This window comes from Rutilus rutilus (genome assembly GCF_951802725.1).
Source record: "Rutilus rutilus genome assembly, chromosome: 1".
Taxonomy (NCBI): domain Eukaryota; kingdom Metazoa; phylum Chordata; class Actinopteri; order Cypriniformes; family Leuciscidae; genus Rutilus; species Rutilus rutilus.
The window spans coordinates 49,714,335-49,741,874 of NC_140209.1; the positions used below are offsets into that span (position 1 = coordinate 49,714,335).

At 38.4% G+C, this 27,540-nt stretch overlaps 2 protein-coding genes across 5 annotated transcripts in view; both read left to right on the top strand.

Moving 5' to 3' along the window:
* kansl1b (KAT8 regulatory NSL complex subunit 1b) overlaps positions 1-27,540 on the top strand; it is an 87,215-nt gene that overhangs the window by 32,616 nt on the left and 27,059 nt on the right. The gene's annotated exons all lie outside the window — the stretch shown is intronic.
* On the top strand, positions 9,951-25,617 carry LOC311297971 (uncharacterized protein). 2 transcript variants are annotated; one of them, XM_084420497.1, is made up of 13 exons: positions 9,951-15,037; positions 15,140-15,214; positions 15,433-15,522; positions 16,439-16,513; positions 16,730-16,819; positions 17,580-17,654; positions 19,072-19,161; positions 20,014-20,119; positions 20,221-20,291; positions 20,580-21,117; positions 22,590-22,736; positions 22,821-22,874; positions 25,248-25,617. In XM_084420497.1, the coding sequence occupies exons 2-13, from the start codon at positions 15,155-15,157 to the stop codon at positions 25,499-25,501; spliced, it is 1,650 nt and encodes a 549-aa protein (XP_084276623.1). In that variant the 5' UTR covers positions 9,951-15,037; positions 15,140-15,154; the 3' UTR covers positions 25,502-25,617. The 2 variants fall into 2 exon arrangements, with proteins under 2 accessions (XP_084276623.1, XP_084276622.1); XM_084420496.1 differs by having other exon boundaries at positions 9,951-14,187.

Genomic DNA, 27,540 nt, shown 5'->3' on the forward strand with positions numbered 1-27,540 from the left:
CTAATAAATCTAATGCAATATAAATCACTATAACATAGTATTCAATATAAATATTGCACATTTCTGCCCAACCCATGGTAAATTACAGTACATTCATGGTAAATGTATGTAAGGGTGGTTGGGGGATTTAAAGTCTTCTAATTTCGTTCATGCCACAATGTTTCTCCTGCTTTCCTCATCAGTCTTGTTGGGAATGTTGAGGCTGTTTCATCCAATTTAATACTAGTTAAACCATCGAGTGATTTGTGGTTTGTAACAGAGAGGTGTCTGTCGAATTGAAACACTTCTCACTGGTTGTCGCAACGCTGTTTAATAATAGTGTCCAGGACCGGGGGTAAACGCAACTCTGTGCTGGGCCGTGTTGAAACAACTAGTGAAACAAGTGAAAACAGCACTATTTGTTGTTACTGTACTGACCGAGAAACCGCTTCAGATGATTCAGTGACGGATCGGTCTGAATAAATCCGAATAGTTTTAGACCGTTATGCAAGCGCGTTTAGAAAGAATCGAAACCAAAAGAATGATTCATTCACGAATGATTGGTATCGCTGGTTCAGTCGACATAAATTCGGGACACATATAATAACTGCTGAAATATTCGCACGTAAAACGTTTCGCAGGTCAATCGGAGCGAGTATCAAACTAAATTAGCCGCACCGCCAGAAAAAGAGGAGATGATTGGCCGGATGGAGATGATTGGCGGCCGCCAGTTGAATAGCCCTGATGTAGCCTATACTGTGTGTGCATATGTCAAAAATGTGGTAGAATGTCTAAATATTTATTTCATGATAAGGTAGTTATACCTACAGCAGAGGTCTGAGGTCTTTCTCTCTATATGGCTCACTATCATCTGTACCTGGCAGCGCCCCGCAGTGCCTGGCCCATAATGAAAAGGCTCCTCTGTGAAGGGTGTGTGTGTGTGTTTGTGTGCCTCTGTGAATGTGTGTGGCACAGTGATTGAATAAAACCGTTCAATGTGTTGCGTTCTGAGGCCTGTTTTTGTTCTGTAATGAAATATGCAAGTCATCATAGCTGTGGTTCAGGTCACATACCCTTCCCCGAGGGTTTGTCTGTGTTTTTGTGCTAGTGTGGATCAAGGCTAATGAATGTTATGTTGCAAACACTTGCCGGTTTATTAGTGTGACTCATCACTATTGTGACATCATAGAACCGCCATGTCAATTTCCCCACACCAATCGGATAAAGTTTTACTTCACATTGTTTGGCAGTAAAGAGATTATTGCTAAAGCTAAAGTCCTTGTTGCTCTATCACTTATTCCCGGGTGGTCAAATTACAGTGCCAGAACCTTCTAGAAGCAACGGCACAAATAATGGTACTCATTTACTGCTTGTAGGGCCAATATATGTATGGAGCCAAGCAAGCAGTTTATAGATGTGGCAGTACATCAGCAATCCTCTTTTTACAATTTGGCCTTGCTTATTTTTCTTCAGCGTCGGAGCCATAAAAAACGGGATCTTATGTTAACGTGAGGCTGCTGTCACTAATGCCCAGAGAGCAAGCAGATCTCTGAATTATAGATACTTATTTCTTTTATTTAATATTTTTTAGAAGGGAGTCAAAAGAGAAAATAATTGTAATATATGTATATATATCTTTCTCTCAGCAAGAACTTTGCCAGAATAATCAAGTCAGGGTTAAAAATTTCTTTTCTGCCACACCTACTAGTTGGCAGTTGAATGGCCATTCATTTTTCTCACTGGCCATGGAGTATTTGGCATTAAATGGATTACTTGGCTGTTATTTTCCCTTACATTTGTGTGACAAATATTGATTGCAGGTTATTGTCACCTATAGCATCACATATAGGCTAATGCAAGCTAGTTTTAGTAACTCAGTGGCACATTGTGATTGTTTCTGTTTTATATTTTCATAGATTTAAAAATGTGATTTATTCCTGTGATGGCAAAGCAACATTTTCAGCATTATTAGTTGTCTTCATTGTCACGTGGTCCCTCTAATATGTTGATTTGATGCTCAAGAAACATTTCTTATTTTTTGAAACGTTAGACATTACTTTATTTACTGTTGCATTTAATCAATTTAATGAATTCTTGCTGATTAAGTTCTTTAATATAAAATAATAAAAAATCATACTGACCCCAAACTTCTGAATGATAGTGTATATTTCTATAATTTAAATTTTGCTTAGCTCTAAAATATTCAGATGGCACTTTAAGTGTAATCTTTTTAAAGTTTGTTTTTATCCTTATCCAGTGTCATGAACAACTTTTGGTCTGAATTTATTGGTCAAAATTCCAGATGCATTGCCACATGACATTTTGAAACTTTGATAAGCTTCTTACTGTTCTAGGGATGCTCATAATTAACCAGTTAACCGTTAACTAACAGTACGAATTTTAAATTCAATTCAATTCAACTTTATTTCGCCATGTATAGGCTACAGATACTAGGAATTTGATTTGGTCTTCTCCACACAGTAAAACAGAAGAACAAAGAAAACAAGGACAAAAACACAATGCAAGGACAAACAGAGACATTATGAGCAATAAGTTAATATGAATATAGATAGTGATGTGTTAAATAAAAATAAAGTGCAATGAATTCCAGGTTTAAGAGTCATTTAGGAGGGCTATTGCTTGGGGGAAAAAACTGTGGCGGTGGCCTGATGTTTTGGGCAAAATGGCCCTGTACCGCTTTCCAGAGGGGAGAAGATTAAACAGACTATTGGCAGGATGAGAGGGGTCGGCCGCAATCTTCACAGCTCTGTTAATAATGATTAATACTATTGGTTGAGCTTTTGAAAAAAGAAAAGAAAAAAACGTACATTTTATGGACAAAATCAAACAGAAACATGGTTCTTTGAGCTTTTGACCTTTTGTGGTGCTGACGTAAATTTTTCGGTAACTCTGCTTAGTCTCTCCTTAGTTAATAATATCTTTTGTCAGCGGTTTGTGCTGTGTTGGTCTTGAAGTTGACTTGTAATCCTAAACATGTTTAAAGCACTTAATCCTAAACCTGCGGAAAGTCTTTAGTCCCAGGATGAGTTCTGTGTGTGTGTGTTTGATCAGGAAGCAGCAGTAATGCACTGCAGATAATCTTATTGTTTTTGAACATTGTCTAGGGACCACAATACAAATTCCTGAGTTGCTGAACTGTGCTGGGGAGGAAACACTGAGTCTCTGCTCTCGTCCAGCTTTGGCTTTTGATCGCTACGCTGGCTCTGATTCAGCTCAGAGCTTAGAGGCGGATTGGACCCTGATGCTTCAGGAACTGTTTTCAAGAGGAGATCCTCTTGCTGTGTCTGAAACACTGGATGAACATCATATCCCTCTGCTGAAATGTGTCGTCCTGCTTTTTGGGAGCGTCACTGTGTACAGATTTGTAGTCTTGAACACATTGACGAACATTAGCATGGTTCCTCGAAACTGCTAAAACGCATATGCGCTCCTCATGCACTCACTCGAGTCATATTCTTCCATGCAAATTTTTTTTTCCTCTCTGCAAAGATTGGCCAGTGTTCCCTAAGCTGTTGGAAGCTCACAGCCACATGTGGTTGTGTTTTGCTGGCTGCTTGAGTAACTTGGAGTAATTGAGTGTTTTTTCAAAATAATGAAATGTGCGTGTCTATATAACACTCAGAGTTCAATGCCTTTAAACCAATGAACTGTTTATTGTCCCTTTGTTAAATACATATTCTTTTGGAAAATAATCTAGCCTTTTTTTTTAAACTTTAGTGTGAAGATGTTGTTCTAATTTGACTATATCAGCGTTCAGCAACCTTATGGCATGCAAAGGCAGGGTTGCCAACTCTCACGCATCTGGCGTGACACTCACGCTTTCAGCATCATTCTCACGCTCTCACGCACACGCAAGAAATGTCACGCCAAAATCCAGGCCATAATTTTCTGTTGATGACTATACTAGACCACAGCGTATTAATGACAGGAGAGGAGTTTAAGGCACACAGCTGTAACATCTGCCTACAACGTTCTCACTGCAGTATTTTCTGATCGTTGATTCGCTGAAACCTGATACGTCAGTTGCGTGTGAAAAGTTCAGAGAGAGTTCGGAGCGTAGGTTCGGAGTCAGAGCCACTGATGCGCGTTTGAAAGTGTGGATGACAATCAAGGTAAGCAGATAATAAAATGGTGTGCCTTGTCAAGACGTAGCCTTGACTAATCAGTCTGTGTGCCGAGAGTACAGACTTCAACTATTGCGAACGTTGTCTGACGTGCGTTATGTGGGCTAGCTATTTGCTTAATAAAAATAGGCTCATGGTACAAATTACGTTTTGTCAAATCGGGCAAGTGGCATTTTAAAATTCCCCAAATTATCAAAGGTTGCCCAGATTGTGTTGAGTCTGCCACAGTCAAATGCGGATGCTGAGCGAACCTTTTCAGTTATTGGCCTAAACAAGACTGACACCAGGAACAGACTGTCACTTGATGGCACCCTGTGAGTGATGGGAAGTTCGGATCATTTTACTGACTCGCTTGTTTGATCTCATTCATTAAAATGAACAAATCTTTTTTTAGAGTCATTTCGTTCATTTAAGGGGCTTTAAATGTTATACTTTTAACAGCCAAATTCCACGAACACATCTGCCTACGCAGTCTTTATCATATTCCGAATTATGAAATCATTATAATGCAGTCAAAAATAATTTACAGGGAACATAAATACTTACTTTACCTTCCGAGTCTTTCGTTCATTTGTCACGTGACAGACGCATTACGGTTCATGAACGGATTGAACCCTGCTTCAGATACGAGCCTCCTGCAGAGGTGATGAAGCAGGCCAACACTGCCACTGTGGCATAGGCTACAACAGGCCTAATGTGTGAAACTTGTGTGTTGTGGTTTTCTGGGGAGCTGGAGTAATTATTATGTGTCCCTTTTGTTTTGAGATTTCTTATTGTTTTGTTGTTTTACATGTTTGTTATTATTATTATTATTATTATTATTATGTTATTATTATTTAATCCAAATTTTTTTTATATCAATCGATCAATCAATAAATTAATTGTACATTTTGAAAACACATTTCCATTCTATTCGGTTTTTTTTTTTTTTTTCATAAATCAGGGTTTATACTAAGTAAACAAAGACTGACATTTTTTTCATTAGGGTTAGGGTTGCCAAAAAATTTCTCCGCACGCGCGCACTTAAGTTTTATAGAGTCTCACTCCAGCCAAAGTCCCAAAGTTGGCAACCCTGGCAAAGGGATGATCACAGGAATGATTACCTCAAAATATACGTCCATATGCAAGTTCAAGGGACATTATTTAAATTAAATTGTTAAATTAAATCTTTATGTAATGTCACATGCCTGATTATCCCACGCCTGCCATAGGTTGCTGACCCCTGGACTAGCCTATATCAACAAACTCTGAAGTTCTCGATTCTCAAGGTCTTCTGTAAGGTATTATATTTTGATGCATTAGTTTTTGCATTTTGCAATCAGTTTAAATGTTGAGTTATACCTATTCTAACTAATAAAGAAAACAAGGAAATCACTGCAGATAAAAAAAAATTTATCTAATTTTAATGAACTTAAAACACACCAGTCCAACTGCTAAAATAACTGGTACTGTGTTTTTATTAAAATGAATAAGTATTACAAGTAAAATTAATGCAGATTTATTTTTTTACTGCCATCTTTGATCATATTTACCAAGGGGGCAAATAATTCTGACCAGCACTGTATGTGTTAGAGTTGTCAAAAAGTACCGACTTCGGTACCAAACGGTACTGAAATTTTTAAATTGTGACGTGTTGAGCGGAATCGTAAACACCTCTGGTTGGCCATTGTGTGTATTTTTTGACAACTTTGTTTATATATTGTTAAATATGTTAATATATAGTTGTCTGGCTTGCGCATGATATATTACAGTGGATATAAAAAGTCTACACACCCCTGTTAAAATGCCAGGTTCTTGTGATGTAAAAGAATGAGACAGAACTTTTTTCACTTTTAATGTGACCTATAATGTGACCAATTCAATTGAAAAACAAACTGAAATCTTTGAGGGGGAAAAATAAAAACCTTACAATGACCTGGTTGCATAAGTGTGCACACCCTCTTATAACTGGGGATGTGGCTGTGTTCAGAATTAACCGATCACATTCAAACTCATGTTAAAGACAAGTCATTACACACCTGCCATCATTTCAAGTGACTGATTAATCACAAATAAAGTTCAGCTGTTCTAGTAGGATTTTTCTGACAGTTTCTTAGTTGCATCTCAGAGCAAACGCCATGGTCCGCAGAGAGCTTCCAAAGCATCAGAGGGATCTCATTGTTGAAAGATATCAGTCAGGAGAAGGGTTCAAAAGAATTTCCAAAGCATTAGATATACCATGGAACACAGTGAAGACAGTCATCATCAAGTGGAGAAAATATGGCACAACAGAGACATTACCAAGAACTGGACGTCCCTCCAAAATTGATGAAAAGACGAGAAGAAAACTGGTCAGGGAGGCTTCCAAGAGGCCTACAGCAACATTAAAGGAACTGCAGGAATTTCTGGCAAGTACTGGCTGTGTGCTACATGTGACAACAATCTCCCTGGTCTTCATATGAATGGGCTATGGGGTAGGGTGGCAAGACGAAAGCCTTTTCTCACAAAGAAAAACATCCAAGCCCGGCTGAAGTTTGAGTCCCCCAAAAGCACGTGGGAAAATGTGTTATGGTCTGATGAAACCAAGGTTGAACTTTTTGGCTATAATTCCAAAAGGTTTGTTTGGCGCAAAAACAACACTGCACATCACCCAAAGAACACCATACCCACAGTGAAGCATGGTGGTGGCAGCATCATGCTTTGGGGCTGTTTTTCTTCAGCTGGAACCGGGCATTAGTCAGGGTGGAGGGAATTATGAACCGTTCCAAATACCATGCAATTTATGCACAAAACCTTCAGGCGTCCGTTAGAAAGATGAAGAGGAAGTTCACCTTTCAGCACGACAACGACCCAAAGCACACATCCAAATCCACAAAAGCATGGCTTCACCAGAAGAAGATGGCCCAGCCAGAGCTCAGACCTGAATCCAATTGAACATCTGTGGGGTGATCTGAAGAGGGCTGTGCACAGGAGATGTCCTTGCAATCTGACAAAGTTGGAGCGCTTTTGCAAAGAAGAGTGGGCAAATATTGCCACGTCAAGATGTGCCATGCTAATAGACTCCTACACAAAAAGACTGAGTGCTGTAATAAAATCAAAAGGTGCTTCAACAGTGTATTAGTTTAAGGGTGTGCACACTTATGCAACCAGATTATTGTGAGGTTGTTGTTCTTTTTTTCTCAAAGATTTCAGTTTGTTTTTCAATTGAATTGTTCACATTATATAAGTTACATTAAAAGTGAAAAAAGTTCTGACATGATTTATCTTTCTGATTCTTTTACATCATAAGAACCTGGCATTTTAACAGGGGTGTGTAGACTTTTTATATCCACTGTATATAAAATAATATGCTGCTTCATTATATTTAATTTATTATTAATATTATTGAAATTGGTGTATATACAAACACATTTATCTGGTGGTTCTGCATGTGCGTCAGTGACTGAAACATTACTCTTGTGCTAGCTCATCGTTGGTGGTTCAAGGTTTCTGTTTCTCATAAGCTGTGAGTGATTGCTTTTCAGATCAGAGCGTGTTTGATGTCACACCAGCAGGTGTTTGGTGCATCACAGACGTACACATTTCTAAATGGAGCGTCTGATTCCTCCTTTAGGGGTTTGATCAAGCTGGTTCATATCTGATCACCAGAGTGTGTTTGGTCTAAATTCTTCCTTGATCAGCACACACACATCTGTGGTGTGAAATGAAATCCTCTCTCTGTCCCTCACATTGTAACATTTGTAACATCCAGGCTCACATGAAGACCTTGTAACTTGGTGGGCTTTATTGTGGAGTCTGATTATTTTGTTTTAATAGCTACATACATTGTGTGTATAAGCTAATTAACCGTGGCGTGTTGCCTGGTAACAGTTTAACTTTATTGTAGCTTTTATTTGATGTACATCATTACTAGGATGAGCAAAACTACAAATGTTGATGATTGACCAGTCAGTATTCAGGTAGCCTGTAAAATTAGGCTGTTTATGTCCAGCAGACCAGTAGGGCTGTAATCTCCCAGTCGATTATTGGTCGATACGTTCTGGCTCGACCAAAATTCTGATTGGTCGTTTTTTTTTGTTTGTTTTTTTTGCGCCGCGTTCATTTCATCAGGTGGAAAGCACTAATTGCTAATGGGGGTGTTTTCAGAGCACCCCTGTTTCACAGGTAACAGTCTGTCTTCAGAACACCCCCCTTGTTTTCACTTCTTTTGGATTAGCCCAGCCCACTGGAGAAGAGAGACAGATTGAAGAAAGTAGGCTACTAGAAGGTTGCTGTTTGTATTAGTTTTGAGCCTATGCTTTATTTTTCAGTTTTGAGCCTATGCTTTATTTTTCAGTTATGCACTTTATTTAGTTTCTGCTCTTGATCTGGTTTGTTTAATAAATATGATTTTTTTTATTAAAGTGGACGTGCCTTTTGTGTTTAAGAGCAAAAGCTTTAAGTTAGTCTTTTCATGTCTCAGCCGCGAATCTGAGCTCCTATGTTCAGCCTCGCTCTGTGCGAGCTGACAGAGAGGCTGAAATGATAGTGTCTGTCAGTTATTATAATACATATGACAAAAACAGTTGTCTAAATTGTTGCATATTCCTCAAAAGTTCTTGTGATTTCACTAGTTGACAACATAGTACTATTTTCGGAAATCATAGGCTATGATATTGCGCAGGTGCACGTGATGCAACGCTGTCAGAGCCGACAGACTCGTGTGTCAGACTCATTTCAGTGCAAAATAATTAGGTCAAAAACGATTTAATATACTGCAAATAGCCTACTAGTTTTTTATGTTAGGCTACCAAGTACTGCGCACAGTGCGCAGCTAACGTCATTTTTAGTCGATTTTTAGTCAAATTTCAGGACTTCAGTCGACCAAGATTTTCTTTGGTTGATTACAGCCCTACAGACCAGACACATTTCTTTATATGGATGCTAAATTCAGTCCTTAATGGCATTTAGGCAAAATCTGAGAGGATGCATCTTTGTTATTTGAGAATTGCGTCTCTGTTGTTGAACGTCTAGTTAACCCTGCTGGCTCACCTGTAAGGCTTGTTAGCTCTAGTCTTTATTTAGCCGTTTTTTTTATGAGTCATAGTCAACAAGTCCTACCACGTGTACTTTCCACTTTTCCTTAAAACACTCACACATTACCAGTGTACTGATTAAACTGCACTTAGTACCTTGAACTTGAACCTGGTGTTCTTTCTTTAACCCAGCATGTGAAAGTGGTGGTTACTTAAGCATAGTGCTGACTGAGGACAGGTGAAAGTCTGATTAAAACAGATGGAACACAGACAATAGTTATAACATAGTATAGAAATAATATTGCTGCAGTATTATTGGAAGAAAACTGTCATTGCAATATTTTGTGATAATTAATAATGCTATATATATATATATAGAGAGAGAGAGAGAGAGATTGATAGATAGATATCTATCTATCGAGATATTATATTATATTATATATTAGAGCCCGACCAATATGGATTTTTGGGGCTGATTCCTATATTAGGAAGTAAAAAAAGCCTGATATCGATATATCGGCTGATATTATTTGTGTATATTATAATACAGTATCAATATTATGTATGTGTATATTATAGTACAGTACCAGTGAAAAGTTTGGACACACACTCCCATTCATGTGTACAAACTTTTGACTGGTACTGTAAATAAGAATACACAATTTTCATAAACTGAATATATATATAAAAAAAATATATATATATATATATATATTAGGGCTGCACGATTATGACAAAAATCATAATTGGCGATTATTCCCTTGAAATTGTAATTGCGATTATTAATTACGATTATTACAATTCACATTGAATGATGTTTTGAATAGTTTGACCATGGGACCCACATTTCCCCATGGTCATCAAGCTGCGACCCACCTCTTTAGGAATTATATAGGCCTATTATAATACATTTGTTTACACAAAAATTGTTGCACACACAAGTACTGTCCCCCTTTACTTAACATAATAAAATATAAGAATATGACTAATACTGATAAATAAACAGTATAGGCCTACGAGGTTAAGCTATTAAATAGCAGTCCCAAACTAGTTTTTGTTAATACAATCTTGGTATGAGCCACCACAGTCATATAAAAATATAGAAATAACCAATAAGTGGCATTTTTGGGTTATATGGAAACAACAGTTAGGCTACCATGGTGATACACAATACTTACAAGAACTGTTAAAGAAACATGGAAGCTGCTCCTGATAAATAGAATGAACATCATACCTGCATGCAAAACACATGACGTACCAATAACCTGATTCATTGGTATTTTACCTTTATTTTGTTACTTACTAATTTACGACGTTGCATGCTCGTATTTCTTTTGCGCTTTAGTGAAGTGATACAGCGCGCACCGGCGCATTTGCGCGTGCGAATAAAGAGTGCAGGCTACGAGCACAGTATAACGATGACAGGACATGAAATTTTGTTTTTCTGAGGTGAGAGATTTTTTTTCATAAGTTATGAAAATAAAGATAGAATAATGACACTGACATATAGCCTGACACCATCTCATCTGACCGCAGATACTGAATCTGGACAACGCGTTTTTTTTGTTTGTTTTTTTATTTAAAACGTAACGACGCTGCATGCTTGTTTATTTTGCGCTTTATATCGTTAAGCGATATACAGCGCGCTCCGCCGCATTTGCGCGTGCAATTGAAGAGTGCGCGCTACTGCAGTAGCGGCTGAGAGGACAGGAAAGTCTGTTTTTCTGAGGTGAGAGACTTTTTATTTCAGTGTACACTTACGTCTCTGGTAGTTCCTATTGTGCTGGGTTCTCTGAAGTAGTCGTATTCGCCTCTCACAACGTAACATGCTCTAAACACACCACGCAGAATATTGTAAGCTTTTTTTTTTTTTTTTTTTTTTTTTTAATCGCGGCTTTGAACGATTACGTAATCGTGGCATCCGTAATCGTAATCGCGATTAGAAATTCGATTAATTGTGCAGCCCTAATATTAGGGGTGCACGATATATCGGCCGCCGATATAATATCGGCCGATATGGTCATTTTTTTTACACATCGGTATCGTTCCGATGTCAAAATAGGGCCGATGTGAACAGGCCGATATTTGACGTGAAGTTGAAGATGAAGTTGACGACTCACGATCTTAGCAGTAGTGAACACGCCTGAGAGAAATACACATTTCATACAGATGACATAAGCAGAGAACAGTCTGTTTTCTTTCGTTTTGAATTGTTCTGTTTAAAAATAGATGTTTCAAGCTTTCTATATATGTCTTAGGTTTGTGAGGCAGGTAGGTTTCGGTTCACTTGAGACGCGCTTCAGTTCACGTGCCGTTGCCTCCATGTCCTGATTAAATATTTTCTAATATTTACTTCTTATTTATTTTTGATGAAACATTGATCAAAATTAAGATACAATTAATACAAAACGAAATTAAATTTAAAGACAGGCTTTGTGCTTTCTGTTTGAGGTCTCTGTGAAAGTTTTAAAGCGGTCTTTAGTGCCGCGTTCAGGAGTGCATAACAGAGAACTGTCCCGTCAGTAACATTGTTAACGCAGTTATGTTTTTTCCCTCTTCATGACACATTTTTGATTGATCGTTTTTTGACTCGTAGATATTTGAATATATTGCATGATATTTGATACCCGTTCGAATTAGATTTTTCTCAAAAGTGACGGCATGTGTGATTTGTGGATTACTGATAAGCGCGAGTGGAGAAACAGGCGTTTATTTCTTCATTCTCAGTGTTGAGAAACGTAGCCTTCATGTGTTACGTTATTGTGTTAATAATAACTAAAGTAGCCTACCTAATTATGTTACATATTTATTTTGTATGAAAACTAGCGCGTTCGTTACTTATGGATTAAAAAGTAGGCTACCGTTGTATCAGTGCTGCGCGAGCTCTCCCTCACAAACACGGACGCGCGCACACAAAGAGAGAAGATAATTGTAAAATGAAAAATTGACGGGCTAAGTTTAAATTTTGTTCTTGCTTGTTTTTTGTTTTTTCTATCAAAATGTCAGAAAGCATTTTGTATTATCCATCCGTGTTTTTAAAATTCGTTAAATGACGGACGTTTTACTGTTAACACAGCCCATATGTCGGATTCGTCTAGCCTACTTGTTATTATTTTTAGAATAAGTGATTCGTTATGCTATTATTGGACTCCTGTCTATTCATTGTCAACTGTTAACATTTATTAACAGTTATTCATTTATTCAGCTAATGCGTGCCCTGTTGTTCAAAGGCAAAGACAGCACGTCACAAATAGAAGTCCTTTTCCCTGTGGTATTTAGTATCATATTTGGATATTGGAATAATAAATTAAGTAGCCTATCTTAATTGTACACAATGTTCCTGTTTTTTTTTTTTCCTGTTTTCTAAGGGTTTCTTAATTTTAGACAAGTTGACCAGCACACATTATATGCAATGCAATATAATGCATGTGTGTCGTATGTGTGACATATTTTGCAATGCATACAGGTAAAGGTGCCCAATATCAGTCATTTCTAAAGTAAAAAAAAAAAAAAAAAAAATTTTTTTGGAAAATAGCTCTTTATTTGATAATCATTAAAATTTGTTTTCTATACAGAGATATCGACATCGGTAAATATCGGTATCGCCCATAACAGCAATATTAATATCGGTTATCGGTATCGGCCACAATTTTCACATCGGTGCATCCCTACCTAATATATATATATATATATATATTATATTATATTATATTATATTATATATAATAATATATATATTATTAAGCGCTGCTTGCTCCCTCTCTCTCTCACAAACTGACAACGGAGGCACGACTAGCCCCTCCTCTTCGAGCACGATCTGAATCAAAACATGAGCATGCGTTAGTTAGAGGACGGATTGTTGCCGGTGCTTAATGCTAATTCCCCCAGCGAAGATTCCAGAATCAATCCGGAGTTGAATGGTTAGTAATGAACACTGTTGCTCAACATAACTCTGAGAAGTTAGTCTATGTTAAGCGCTGTCGCGTTTCCATTACAGATTCGCGCAAAACTTTTGCTTTTTTTTTATTTTAATTTTTTTTATATCGATAAACAACTATTGTTGTTAAAACCGTAATTTTTTTCCTCTCGCGATCAGTCATTCCAAAAATCATGGCAACGGACGTTGGTAGGTTTATCACAGCCACCAGACTAGACATTATATTATTATTATCTCCAGGTTCAGGTTGGTGTGTGTTGGTTTTTGTCCACTTCAATCTCCAGGTTTGTGTGTGTGTGTGTGTGTGTGTGTGTGTGTCTGAGTCTGTGTGTGTCCACCTCCAGGTCCAGTTTGGTGTGTGTGTGAACCTGTGTGTGTCTGAGTCTGTGTTTGAGTGTGTGTGTGTGTGTGTGAGTGTGTGTCTGTTTGAATCTGTGTGTGTGAGTCTTTTTGAATGTGTGAGTGTGTGTGAGCCTGTGTTTGAGTCTGTGAGCCTGTGTTTGAGTGTGTCAGTAAGTTTGTGAGTTTGAGTGTGTGTGTGTGTGTGTGTGTGTGTGTGTGTGTGTGTGTGTGTGTGTGTGTGTGTGTGTGTGTGTGTGTGTGTGTGTGTGTGTGTGTCCATCTCCAGGTCCAGGTTGGTGTGAGTGTGTCCATCTCCAGGTTTGTGTGTGTGTGTGTGTGTGTTGGGATATGTGGTTTACACGGACAACACGCCGGACATTTCACCTGGGCTCCCCGGACCTAAGGGTAATACGGGGACTATGCCAAGGTCCTCATAAATCAAAGAGTGTAACTGCATTTGTTAGTGTCTGAACAACATAAATTCTCTTTTTCTTTGAAAGTCCTTATTTACCACTTGACCTGATTTTGAGTGTATGCCAGTGTATAGAACAGCGACCCCACAGCTGGGTTATATATTGCAGTTTCATACACATTTCTGATACACACGGTGCATTTTGGCGGGCCGTCTTGTGATTGGCTGGTTTGCGCACGTGGGCGGTAACAAACAGAAGTCGACGGGAAGCTCCGCCCACAGCACATGGCCCAGCTGTCGCTAATTAAATACCTAATGGACCACACCTCGGAAGTGTCAGCTCGACGTCGTTGGGTTTACTGGATTAAATACATACAGGTAATAATTATATTTATACATATAGTTGCATTTTTGCATGAAGTGTTTCCTATTTGCAAGAAATTGTAACTTGTAACTTACAATTACTGTAAAATGCTATATATTTACCACAATATTAGCTGAGCTAGCTTGAGTGGCTATCAACATGTCCTGCTCATTAAGCCTCGGGCTATAGAGGTGGAGGACAGCAGGTAGAGATGAGGACAGAAGTAACATTGCGAGCAGGTCAAATTTGGTAGTTTTGTTTTTAAAATGAAAGCTAGCTAGGTTAAGTTGAGCTGTGGCTACCGCATGGCTTAATGAGCAGGGCGAAGCTAGTTAAAGCCTTAACTTTTACTACAGACATTGTGTTTGTTTTATAGAATTAAATATTTTCTTAGTAGCCCAACATTATTGTGTTTAAATATGAAGTTGCAGTGACACAGGAAGGCTGTGATATCATTAATATGAGTACTTTCAGGCCATTAAATAAATGTAATGTGTTTATGATGTTCTGTTAGTGTACTAAACCTGTAAGATAAATTAATTGGTACCATAGTAACCAACCACAATGATCAATATACAAAACATGAGGGGCAACAGACCTGACAGGTATCATGTGCTGTGTGTAGAGTGTTATTTAAAAAAAAAAAAAAAAAAAAAAAAAACAGGGTTTTTATCTTCTTGACTTTATTTAACTAACTTTGTGAAATTGTTAGTTCTCATATAAGAAATGCTTTAACCATAGAACATTTCACATACCAAAATACTGTACATTTTCCATCAAGCTTTCAGGTGGAACATGATTTTTATAGCTTTTGTTAGCACCACCTAACCAGCACACCATAGATGATACTGACCATTACAGAATGTAAGAACAAAAACAATGAAGTCATCAAATGCTGTGTTCATCAGAGTGTAGTTTTCATAATCCACGGTCTACAATATATATATATATATATTTTTTATACAGGGCCTTGATGATGAAATGTCTCCAAAGATGTGTTGTACCACAAATCCCCCTTCCACAACTGATGATACTGAAGAGGTATGTCCTCACAAAAGATAGATTTTTATTAATATCTTGCACTTGATTGTTAATATCAGAAAAGTTGTCAGTGAGTTTTAAAGCAAGGTTTTCCTGTGTCTTTCTGTCAACACTAGAATGGTTTATTTTTTTTTATTCAGATGTCAAATGTCCTCTCTAGTGTCACGCTCCCTGGACTTTCTCTTTATTGTCCTTTGTCTCTGTTTGATCTTCTACAGCTGACCACTGAGAGCAAGTGCACCCATACAGCCGTCAGCCACCCGAATCAGACTAGTCCAGAGCTCGGCCCACTCACCAAGGTTGGAGAGGTAAATTAAATTTGATGTACAACTTATTTGTGGCAAAATGTTAAATATGCCAACCTATTTCAATATATATGTGTGTGTGTGTGTGTGTAGTCACCTGAGTAGAACATGCTTTATGTGGACAGTCGCCTGAGTAGAACATGCTTTATGTGGACAATGGAATGGAAGGACAGTCAGTATAATATCTGAGTGTATGTGTGTGTGTGTGTGTGTGTGTAGTCACCTGAGTAGAACATGCTTTATGTGGACAGGCGCCTGAGTAGAACATGCTTTATGTGGACAATGGAATGGAAGGACATTGTCTAAACATGCTTTTTCAAGCTTCAGTCAGTATAATATCTGAGTGTATGTGTATCTAACACTGAACCCCACCCAAACATGACTTGGGAGGTCCATACAGTTTAGAGGGTCCCGTCCCCAGAGGCATCACTTTGGTTTTTAAGAACACTTGGACTGCCTGCATTGGATCTGTATGTTGGTTTAATGTGAATGTTAAGTTGTTTAATTACATGTAATGGAAAGGCACCCATTCAACAGCACTGACGAAAATTCATGACAAGATGTCATTTAAAAGAATCATAGCAAATCTAAGAACTATAAAAGGACTAGCACCTCACTCCATGTAAAAGCTTAGTCAATTATTCTAGAAGTGCAATCATTCTACGGAGTTGGCTGACAATAGATAAACAACAAAGTAATCAAATGCTGTATTCATCAGTGTAGTTTTCATAGTCTACAGACTGTAGTCATGTGGCCTGTTCAGCGACTAAAGAACCGTTTCAGAGACTACATGTTTTCCACAAAACACTCACTGAAATACAGCCATGATATCTTTTCACTGAATGCTACACAGGGAACATCTTGTCTTCAAGATATTTATTATAATTGATCTTTTTTTGTTGTTTATTCCTTTTTACAGGGCCTTGATGATGAAATGTCTCCAAAGATGTGTTGTACCACAAATCCCCCATCCACAACTGATGATACTGAAGAGGTATGTCCTCACAAAAGATAGATTTTTATTAATGTCTTGCACTTGATTGTTAACATCAAAGAAGTTGTCAGTGAGTTTTAAAGCAAGGTTTTCCTGTGTCTTTCTGTCAACACTAGAATGGTTTCTTTTTTTATTCAGATGTCAAATGTCCTCTCTAGTGTCACGCTCCCAGGACTTTCTCTTTATTGTCCTTTGTCTCTGTTTGATCTTCTACAGCTGACCACTGAGAGCAAGTGCACCCATACAGCCGTCAGCCACCCGAATCAGACTAGTCCAGAGCTCGGCCCACTCACCAAGGTTGGAGAGGTAAATTAAATCTCATGTACAACTTATTTGTGGCAAAATGTTAAATCTGCCAACCTATTTCAATATATATGTGTGTGTGTGTGTGTGTGTAGTCACCTGAGTAGAACATGCTTTATGTGGACAATGGAATGGAAGGACATTGTCTAAACATGCTTTTTCAAGCTTCAGTCAGTATAATATCTGAGTGTATGTGTATCTAACACTGAACCCCACCCAAACATGACTTGGGAGGTCCATACAGTTTAGAGGGTCCCGTCCCCAGAGGCGTCACTTTGGTTTTTAAGACTGCCTGCTTTGGATCTGTATGTTGGTTTAATGTGAATGCTAAGTTGTTTGGTTACATGTAATGGATAGGCACCCTATTAGTTATACTGGGCTACATGAAGTCAGCTCCTGGCACTGAGGCTAACCACAAATTCTCCATCTACAATTAAAAAATATGAAGAAGGTATATCTTCATATAGGATATGCTTTAAATAAGCTGCATTCAAACATTCAAAGGAAAAAACAAAAACTCAGATAATATCTACAAGGGCTAATTTCTGTACAAACCTTCAATTTCAATCTCATCCAGTGACTTCCCCTGCATGCTGGAAAGGTTTCCTTTCTCCATTGACAAAAGGAGTTTGGAAATCTTAGCCAGTTGTGTTGTGGGAACTGGTAATCTGTAGAAGTCGCGGTGAACACAAATGTGTTCATCAGTGTAGTTTTCATAGTCCACGGTCTACAATATTTTTTGTTTGTTTTTTCCTTTATACAGGGCCTTGATGATGAAATGTCTCCAAAGATGTGTTGTACCACAAATCCCCCTTCCACAACTGATGATACTGAAGAGGTATGTCCTCACAAAAGATAGATTTTTATTAATGTCTTGCACTTGATTGTTAATATCAAAGAAGTTGTCAGTAGCCGCGTTTCCACTGTCGGGCCAGGGCCGTGCTAGTGCGTGCCAGGGCCAGTCGCGTTTCCACTGTCGGGCCAGGGCCGGGCCGTGCTAGTGCGTGCCAGGGCCAGTCGCGTTTCCACTGTCACTTCCGGGGCTTGATCGGGGCTTACTCGGGGCCAACGGCCAGGATTTCTGGCCCGTCGAATACCTTGGGCCAAAGCGGGCCAGCTCGGGCTAGAGGAGTGGTTACCAACAGAGGAGGAGTTTACCGTTGGGAGACGGCAGCGCCGGATGAATTCTGTCAGCATTTAAGACTTAAAAAAAAAATAATTTAAATCGCGTTCATGTTTGAATGCCTTCTGTTTGTGATGCAAAAGACTATGCACGCTAGCCGTTACCATAGTAAACATAGTAAACGCTTGAAGATACACATAGTAAAAAAAAAACATAGCGAATGCTTGAAGAAATCAGACCAATCTTAAAGGCTATCACAGTCATGTTTTTATTTGATCTGTCAGTAGCCTACGTCTCGTCTCTTTAAACCGGACTATCAAAAAATAAAGTAACTTTTTTTTTCGGGAGCTTCCTCTGTTTCTCTGACTGAAAATATCTGTATGGGAGTCGAGAGAGTGCTAAAGCTCCTCAGGTCGTATGGCATATATTTGTAGAAATTATAATTTTTTCTAAATGTGATGGATTATGTCCTGTAACTAAGTTACCAGATAAAGAAACAGACGCGACTGAAAAAGTAAGTGTGCATGTCCTCTTTCTTTTGTGAAATAGACCTAACGGTAATTTATTTCTGAGTGACTAATGTGCAATTTTCACATAAATTAATTCATTATGATCAATGTATCACTTTTTATTGTAAACCTGTGGTAAAACATCGATGCTTGGGTTTTAAATATTCAAGTAGCTGCTAAACAAACAAACAAAAAAAAAGCTAGCAAACGGCCGCTTTTATCGTGTTTGTTTTCAACGCTGTTTCCAGTGATTTCTGATTAGTTTTCTGATAAAACTTCCATTTGTTGGTGAAATGATGGGTTAGTGTGACGTTGTCCCAGAGAGGCGTGTTACGGGCGTGTTTTAGTGAAGCGCTGTGGAGCTTCTGGCCCGACAGTGGAAACGCATGCCCGGTGCTATTGGCCCGAGGCTATTAGCCCGGCACGGCCCGTTTAAAGCCCTGGCCCGGCCCTGGCCCGACAGTGGAAACGCGGCTAGTGAGTTTTAAAGCAAGGTTTTCCTGTGTCTTTCTGTCAACACTAGAATGGTTTCTTTTTTTATTCAGATGTCAAATGTCCTCTCTAGTGTCACGCTCCCTGGACTTTCTCTTTATTGTCCTTTGTCTCTGTTTGATCTTCTACAGCTGACCACTGAGAGCAAGTGCACCCATACAGCCGTCAGCCACCCGAATCAGACTAGTCCAGAGCTCGGCCCACTCACCAAGGTTGGAGAGGTAAATTAAATTTGATGTACAACTTATTTGTGGCAAAATGTTAAATATGCCAACCTATTTCAATATATATGTGTGTGTGTGTGTGTGTAGTCACCTGAGTAGAACATGCTTTATGTGGACAGTCGCCTGAGTAGAACATGCTTTATGTGGACAATGGAATGGAAGGACAGTCAGTATAATATCTGAGTGTATGTGTGTGTGTGTGTGTGTGTGTGTGTGTGTGTAGTCGCCTGAGTAGAACATGCTTTATGTGGACAGGCGCCTGAGTAGAACATGCTTTATGTGGACAATGGAATGGAAGGACAGTCAGTATAATATCTGAGTGTATGTGTATCTAACACTGAACCCCACCCAAATATGACTTGGGAGGTCCATACAGTTTAGAGGGTCCCGTCCCCAGAGGCATCACTTTGGTTTTTAAGAACACTTGGACTGCCTGCATTGGATCTGTATGTTGGTTAAATGTGAATTCTAAGATGTTTGGTTACATGTAATGGATAGGCACCCTATTAGTTATACTGGGCTACAAGAAGTCAGCTCCTGGCACTGAGGCTAACTACATATTCCCCATCTACAATTTAAAAATATGAAGAAGGTATATCTTCATATAGGATATGCTTTAAATAAGCTGCATATAAATAAGATAGGCTATAAATAACAAAATGCAATAAAAGGGTAATCATATGTATGAGGTAAATTAAATGTCACATTGGTATTGGATTTAAAATGATTGGATATCGACATGTAAATATGAAATATCTTTCTGTCCAAACTATGTGGCTTAAATATAAAATATCTTTGTCCAAACTATGTGGCATAAATAAATACTACAATTAAATTTTTCGCCAACAGTGTCAAAAACACCGCCTTGTGTGCGCAACAGTATCCTCCTTGGACAAGTGTGTTCGTTGTGTGGGACCCGTATCTTCCTTCAAGTGGCTTGGCTATCGATGCACAGGTTAGATATTTAGTGAATTAGTATAGAGTATATATGTGTTGTGCTCTAACCACTTAAATAGACCTGCAGTGTTAACATTATTTTACTCAAATGTGTTCCAGTTTGTTCAGGGGTCTGGCATAAATCCTGCCTCAAGCAAATTAAAAGAGATGACTTTAACAGCACAGCACAGGTGAGTATCTACTAAGTGAGTGTTGAACTTGAACTGTCTATAACAGTGGTTCTCAATTCCAGTCCTCGTGACCCACTGCTCTGCACATTTTGTAGGTCTCTCTTATCTGACACACTCAGTTCAGTTCATGGAGTCTCTCCTAACGAGCTGATGATCTGGTTCAGGTGTGTTAAATAAGGGGGACATACAAAATGTGCAGAGCAGTGGGTCATGAGGACTGGAATTGAGAACTACTGGTCCATAAGATTCAATCACCATGTCAAATAATTTGCTTTCTCACCAATTCAGGCGCAGCAGTCTCCTAAGGCTTCTGAGGATGAACTGCTGTCAGATCAGGACAAAATTCCACATCCAGAATTGGACCAAATATCATCTGATGATGCTGAGGACATGTCTGACAAGGAATACATACCTGATTTGGAGTCAGAATATGCTTTGTCACTACTTGCCAGTAGAAGAACTGAATGTGGCATTTGTGCCATAAATGTCTTCCTGTTTGCAAGACCAACTTCAATGAGCCACTACAGAGGACATGATTGTTTGCATGTTCATGCAAGCCAGTGTGGAGCAAAGCACCCTGAGTACCTTAGGTCAACGCAACTCAGGAAACATGTTGCCACACTCTCACAAGTCCTTAATTTAAAACACAATGAACTTGATCAGGTTGCAGGTTTCCTGGGTCACGACATCCGTGTTCACCGCGACTTCTACAGATTACCAGTTCCCACAACACAACTGGCTAAGATTTCCAAACTCCTTTTGTCAATGGAGAAAGGAAACCTTTCCAGCATGCAGGGGAAGTCACTGGATGAGATTGAAATTGAAGGTTTGTACAGAAATTAGCCCTTGTAGATATTATCTGAGTTTTTGTTTTTTCCTTTGAATGTTAATTTATAATCATCTAGACTTGGCGTAGTCAGCATCCCTTTCCAAGAAAAAAAAAACACCTTTCATGTCCAAGTATGAGTCGAGGACTACTATTCAGAAATATAAACTTAAGTCTACAGTATGGCTGGACAGTAATTCAAAATTATGTTTGTGTAGGTGCAGTCGAATTACTTTAAATATTAACCTAATATCAGATTGTGTAATCATTTATCTTATGTGCTCATGGACCACATTAAACATAAACGCAGGTATAATAGCTCAAAACTACTCAAGTAAAAATAGTTACTTTGCAAAAAGTGGCAAGTACAAAACCAAGTACTATCTTTTCCTTATTTGATGTGGCTATTTCAACCACAGATTTTTATGTCCAGCTATTTATGAGAGTTTTACCAGAGCTGTAAACTATTTGAGTAAATGTAATTAGTAACAGTACAACTACAAAGTAGCCAAAAAGTTATGCAATTACAAATTACATTTTGCATGGCACCTAACTTTTTCTGCAGCAGTTTGTTTTTGCTATAAAGAAGTGATATTTCCATCTAAGTGGCATTGACTGAACTATATCTTGTGCGTTTTGCCCTTACTCACCCAAACTTGTCAACAAGTCTACTTTACATGAATGCGAGTGCATTAGTAGGTGCTAAATCGCAGACGTTTGATTTAGATGAAGTCAGGACTGCAGCCAGTGATGAGTCCAAAACCAGCACATCCAGTGCAAGTAGACTTTGACTATTTAATTTGACTTAACATAATTTTTTTTTATCCACATTATTGACAAGGCCTTTTTGAAGGATATTGGTTTACGTGTGGCCTTTTTGTGCACTTGAGCTTAACTGAGACTTGAGAGTTTGTAGACGTTTAAATAGATAGTTCACCCAAAAATGACAATTGTCATAATTTACTCACCCTCAGGTTGTTCCAAACTTGTCTTTGTTCTGCTGTACTAGTCAATGGCTGGCAAGATCTGCTTGGTTAAAAATATATAAAATATCTATCTATGTGTACAGCAGAACAAAGAAATACAGGTTTGGAACAACTTGAGGTTGACTACATGAAGACAGAATTTTCATTTTTGGGTGAACAATCCCTTTAAGAGGCTGTTGTGTCGACCCTGATTTATTAGACTATTGAGGTGTTCAGTTTTATTTAGATTTTAGAAAATAAACATGAATTCTCATTTTACAAATCAATTGTTTCTTATTTTCACCTGCCTGTCTCAGGTGTCAAGGACTAGTGCATCTTTGAGCCTAGATTTAGTAGAAGTAAAATACTAAAGTATTGTTAATCACTTTTACTCGTATTGGTAACTTGTAATAGAGTAATTTATGCTGCAAGGTATCTGTCTTTTTACTCAAGTATGGTTTTCAAGTACTCTTTACACCTCTGAGTTTTACTAATGCCATTTTCCAGATGAGATTGCGTTAAGTGATGCTGAAGACAGTGGGAGCGAATCTGATGACAGCAACACAGATCTCACCGCATCAGAGCTTGGAACTGTGGAGCCTATGGTTTCTGACTCTACAACCACAGAGCAAGACCATGACATGGGAGACTTTGGTATGTTAACTCAATTCATAGTCACTGCTGATAAAATGTATATTTTCCTGTGACAAAAGTAACTTGTTAAATTGTTTTCAACAGGATCAGTGTCATTTGTGTCGTCCACAGTAAGTGAGAGTGTACCTCCCTCTGAAGGTAAGATTCAGATTCAAGAGGTTTATTGTCTATGCACAGAAGAAACACAGTGGTTTATACCCTACAATGAAATTCTTATTTTGCCCAACTCCCTTAAAGGGATACTTCACCATTTTTTCATATTAAACTGTTATTCCCTTAACTAAGATGAGTTGATGCATACCTCTCTCATCTCAGTGCGTGCACTCAATCGCTCTGGCGCACGGCGACAGTTTGATAGCACTTAGCTTAGCCCAGATCATTCATTAGGGACCAAACAGAAATGAAGCTAGAAGCGACCAAACACCTCCACGTTTTCCCTATTTAAATACAGTTACACGACCAAGTATGGTGACACAAAATAAAACGTGGTGCTTTTCTAAGCGGGTAAAAAGGATAACTATAGTGTATGGCGGAATAGCACTGGGAGCACTTCGACTAGGTGTAAAAAGCAGAGCCGGACAGTAACGGAGTACATTTACTTGAGTACAGTACTTAAGTACAATTTTGAGGGATCTGTACTTTACTCGAGTATCATTTTTGGGGAGTACTCATGACTTTACTCAAGTACATTTGAGAGGCAAATATTGTACTCTTTACTCTGCTTCATTTCTATCCATAACCGTGAGTACCCGTTACTTCTAAAAAAGAAAAAGAAAAATCTCGGAAACCCTCAATTTGTTGTTTCCCTCTCAAACGTGATTGGATTGTGCAGGCGCCACTGATTGGGACAGCCTATCAGCAATCACCTTCAGCTTTCCGCCAAAGGTCAACTCCATGGTCAGATTTAGATAAGAGACGAAACCATGGATGAAACAATGGATGAAGACGCAGCAGGTCCGTCCCGGGAATGTGCCAACCCGTGGCCCCACCTCGCCAGACTATTTCAATTTTCTGAACAAGTTAATGATAGTTTTCGCTTCAAGTGTTTGCTGTGTTTACCAATGTAAGCACTGTGGCAGTAGTAATGCAATATTTAGAAAATGTACTCTTGTACTCTTGATACTCAAGTACTTTTAAAAACAAGTACTTCAGTACTTTTACTTAAGTAGACATCTGACTGTAGTACTTTTACTTGTACTTGAGTAAAATTTAGCAAGGGGTATCTGCACTTTTACTCAAGTAATGAAGCTGTGTACTCTGTCCGCCTCTGGTAAAAAGTCACGTTGGTTCTAATGACAGAAGTGAGAGGGAGAGGATTTTTCAAGCGTGACTTTTTACTGCGCCAAGTCGAAGTGCTCTTGAGTCCCAAGTGCTATTCCGCCATACATTATAGTTATCCTTTTTACCTGCTTAGAAAAGTGCCATGTTTTATTTTGTCACCATACTTGGTCATGTAACTACTCGTGTAACTGTATTTAAATAGGGAAAACGTGGAGGTGTTTGGTCGCTTCTAGCTTCATTTCTGTTTGGTCCCTAATGAATGAACTGGGCTAAGCTAAGTGCTATAAGTGTCGCCGCGCGCCAGAGCGATTAAGTGCACGTACTGAGACGAGAGAGGTATGCATCAACTCGTCTTAGTTAAGGGAATAACATAGTTTAATATGAAAAAACGGTGAAGTATCCCTTTAACATTATTATGCACGTCTTTGTGATGTATTCAACTATCAAAATGCAAGAGTAATCTTAAAGAAAGAGATATAAATGAATAGCCCTAAATTTAACTGTACTGCATTTGTACAAAACATCTTGTCTGCAAGGGAGCATATACACTTACTTTATTATCAGGAAATGTATACTGAATTTGAGGTAAAAGTAAAGTTACCTCCTCCTCTTCACATGTTCTCTTGATTGCCCATGAGTATGTTCTATTAATTCTCTTTTTAGCAAGTTGGTTAAAAGACTAAAAATGAATTGGTCTTGATGACTGAGTCACAACATGCCACAAAATCTGGAAGATTAAGAGGTTAAAAGTAGTATTAAGCTGATTGTTACGTACAGTTTCAATATCAAGACTAAACTTTCAGACCAAGTTCCAACACTATTTAGTTAATCTTATGAAATCAGATTTAAACTGAGAATCAGACCTTAAACCCCATAGTCTTTGTTTCATTTAAAATACGGTGTGTTGAAGTATAATGCCAAAATTACTTAAGACATGTTACTAATTATAGTATTACTTACTGCAATTAATTCAAATAGCAAAAGGTTTGGCCACATAAATAGATGAACAGCAGACATTCTAATAATACTCCATATTGTCCACACTCTAATGTGGGCTAGTAAAGTTGGTGAAATCACATCGAGTGAGACACCAACTGATACCCAAAGTGAATTAAGAAAAGTAAACTGCAATTTCTTGTCAACTGTGGCATTAACTGACCTCATGTTTTGATGGCTTAAACTGGACAACACATTTAGTGATCTATTCATTTTTGTTTGCCTATCTTCCAGGGAAGTATGCTGATGAGGAACATGGATCCAGAAGAGTGGCAAAGAAAGTGTGGTCTAAGGCTGAGGTCGCTGCAGTAATGCGACACTTCAAAGGTCATATAAGCAGGGGAAAACTGGCCACCAAAACTGAATGCAGTCACTGCAAACTGGTGGAAGACCCCGTGTTGGCACAAAGAACAGTGCAAAATATAAGGGACTTTGTTCGAAATAGAGGAATAGCTGCAAAGAGGCAGTCAGAAAAAGAAAAGATTTAAATACACTGACAATTGTGGTGGTGTTTCTATGTTTGTGTTAAAGGAACACGCCGACCTTTTGGGACTTTAGCTTATTCGCCGTATCCCCCAGAGTTAGACAAGTCCACACACACCCTTCTCATCTCTGTGCATGCCGTAACTCTGTCTGACACACCCACCGCTAGCCTAGCTTAGCACAAACACTGGAGGTAAACGGCTCCAGCTAGCATACTGCTCCCAATAAGTGACAATAACGCCAACATTCTCCTATTTACATTTTGTGATGTGTATAGTCACAGTGTGTATGAATAACAAGGTCACATGATACACAGCCATCTTCTAACCGTATACATACTGGGAACTATATTCTCATAGAATTAACTAGAAGACGAAGCACTGCTGGCTGGAGTGATTAGCACAACCCTCTGAGCGAACTCTCTGCTCCTCACCACGGGCTTCTCAGGTCCTGCGAGCAAATCCCTCCGCAGTAGCAGTGCTTCGCCTTCTGAGAATATAGTTCCCAGTATGTGTATGGTTAGAAGATGGCTGTGTCTCATGTGACCTTGTTATTTGTACACGCTGTGACTATACACATCACAACATGTAAATAGGAGAATGTTGGCGTTATTGTCACTTATTGGGAGCAGTATGCTAGCTGGAGCCGTTTACCTCCAGTGTTTGTGCTAAGCTAGGCTAGCGGTGGGTGCGTCAGACAGAGTTACGGCATGCATGGAGATGAGAAGGGTGTGTGTGGACTCGTCTAACTCTGGGGGATACGGCGAATAAGATAAAGTCCCAAAAGTCCAAAGTTCCTTTAATGTTTTAAATAGAGGCCGTCACAAAAGCAAACTGTAAAACAGCTTTTATTTTATTTTATATATTTTTTTATTTTTTGTTATGAGCAACCATGGGTCTTTTGAAGTTGGGTAAGAATGACTTATTTGACCTTTTTTGCTCCATTCTCATTGTCATGGCACTGGTGTTGTGTGACAATCTATTGTTTAGCTCTTACAGGCTGTTATCTGGCTGTTAGTCAGTGTCACCAACTAACAATGGTGATGTTAGAGTTGTGCAATAAAATAATTCAAGTCCCATTAATGCTTGGTGGTGTCAGGTTAATGTGTATTTATGTTAATGTGTATTTATGTTAATGAGCAAGTGACGTCATTGTCCCTTTAAAGTCCCAATAATGTTTGTTTTGGTCCTTATAAGTCACATATTCTTCAAAAAGAGAACTGTCTCTATAAACCACAATAGTTTTAGGGTGGTGTGTATCACGCTCTGAAGGGTGTATCTGAAGTCTAAAGTGTCCTGAATTTTTTTCAAATTTTTTTGAGTGTTTTAATCTAACTCTCATAGCTCTAGGACCTCAGGAAAGGGTAGTCCATCTAAACCACCACCGGGCCTGTTTGGAGAAAAAGTCTGGCTAATCCACATAAACCAGTATGTGTGTGTGTGTGTGTGTGTGTGCAAAATTTACAACAAGAAGTCTGTGGAGCAGTCAGCATAGAAAGTGTAGCAATGGCATAGCAATGTAGCAATAGCAATGTCTTCAAGTTATCTGACACTAAGTGTTGGCAATGGAAATGTGTACTTGTCACTAAAAATATATGATATATTTATGATACATACATACATACGTATACATACATACATACATATATATATATATATCTATATATATATATATCTATATATATATATATCTCTATATATATATATATATATATATATATATATATATATATATATATATATATATCTATATCTCTCTCTCTCTCTATATATATATATATATATATATATATATAGGGGTGGGGGTTAGGATATGGATATATATATATATATATATATATATATATATATATATTTATATATATTTATATATCCTAACCCCCACCCCTCCCCCGTCCGCGGTCCCCAAACACCACACCACCGCAAATAGAATCTAATTCTGTGGGAAACACTGACTTAATCTTTTTTTTTAGTCACGTTATATAAAAAATAACTTGTATCAATAAATATATCAAAAGTGTCACTGGCAAAACCTTGTTATCTTC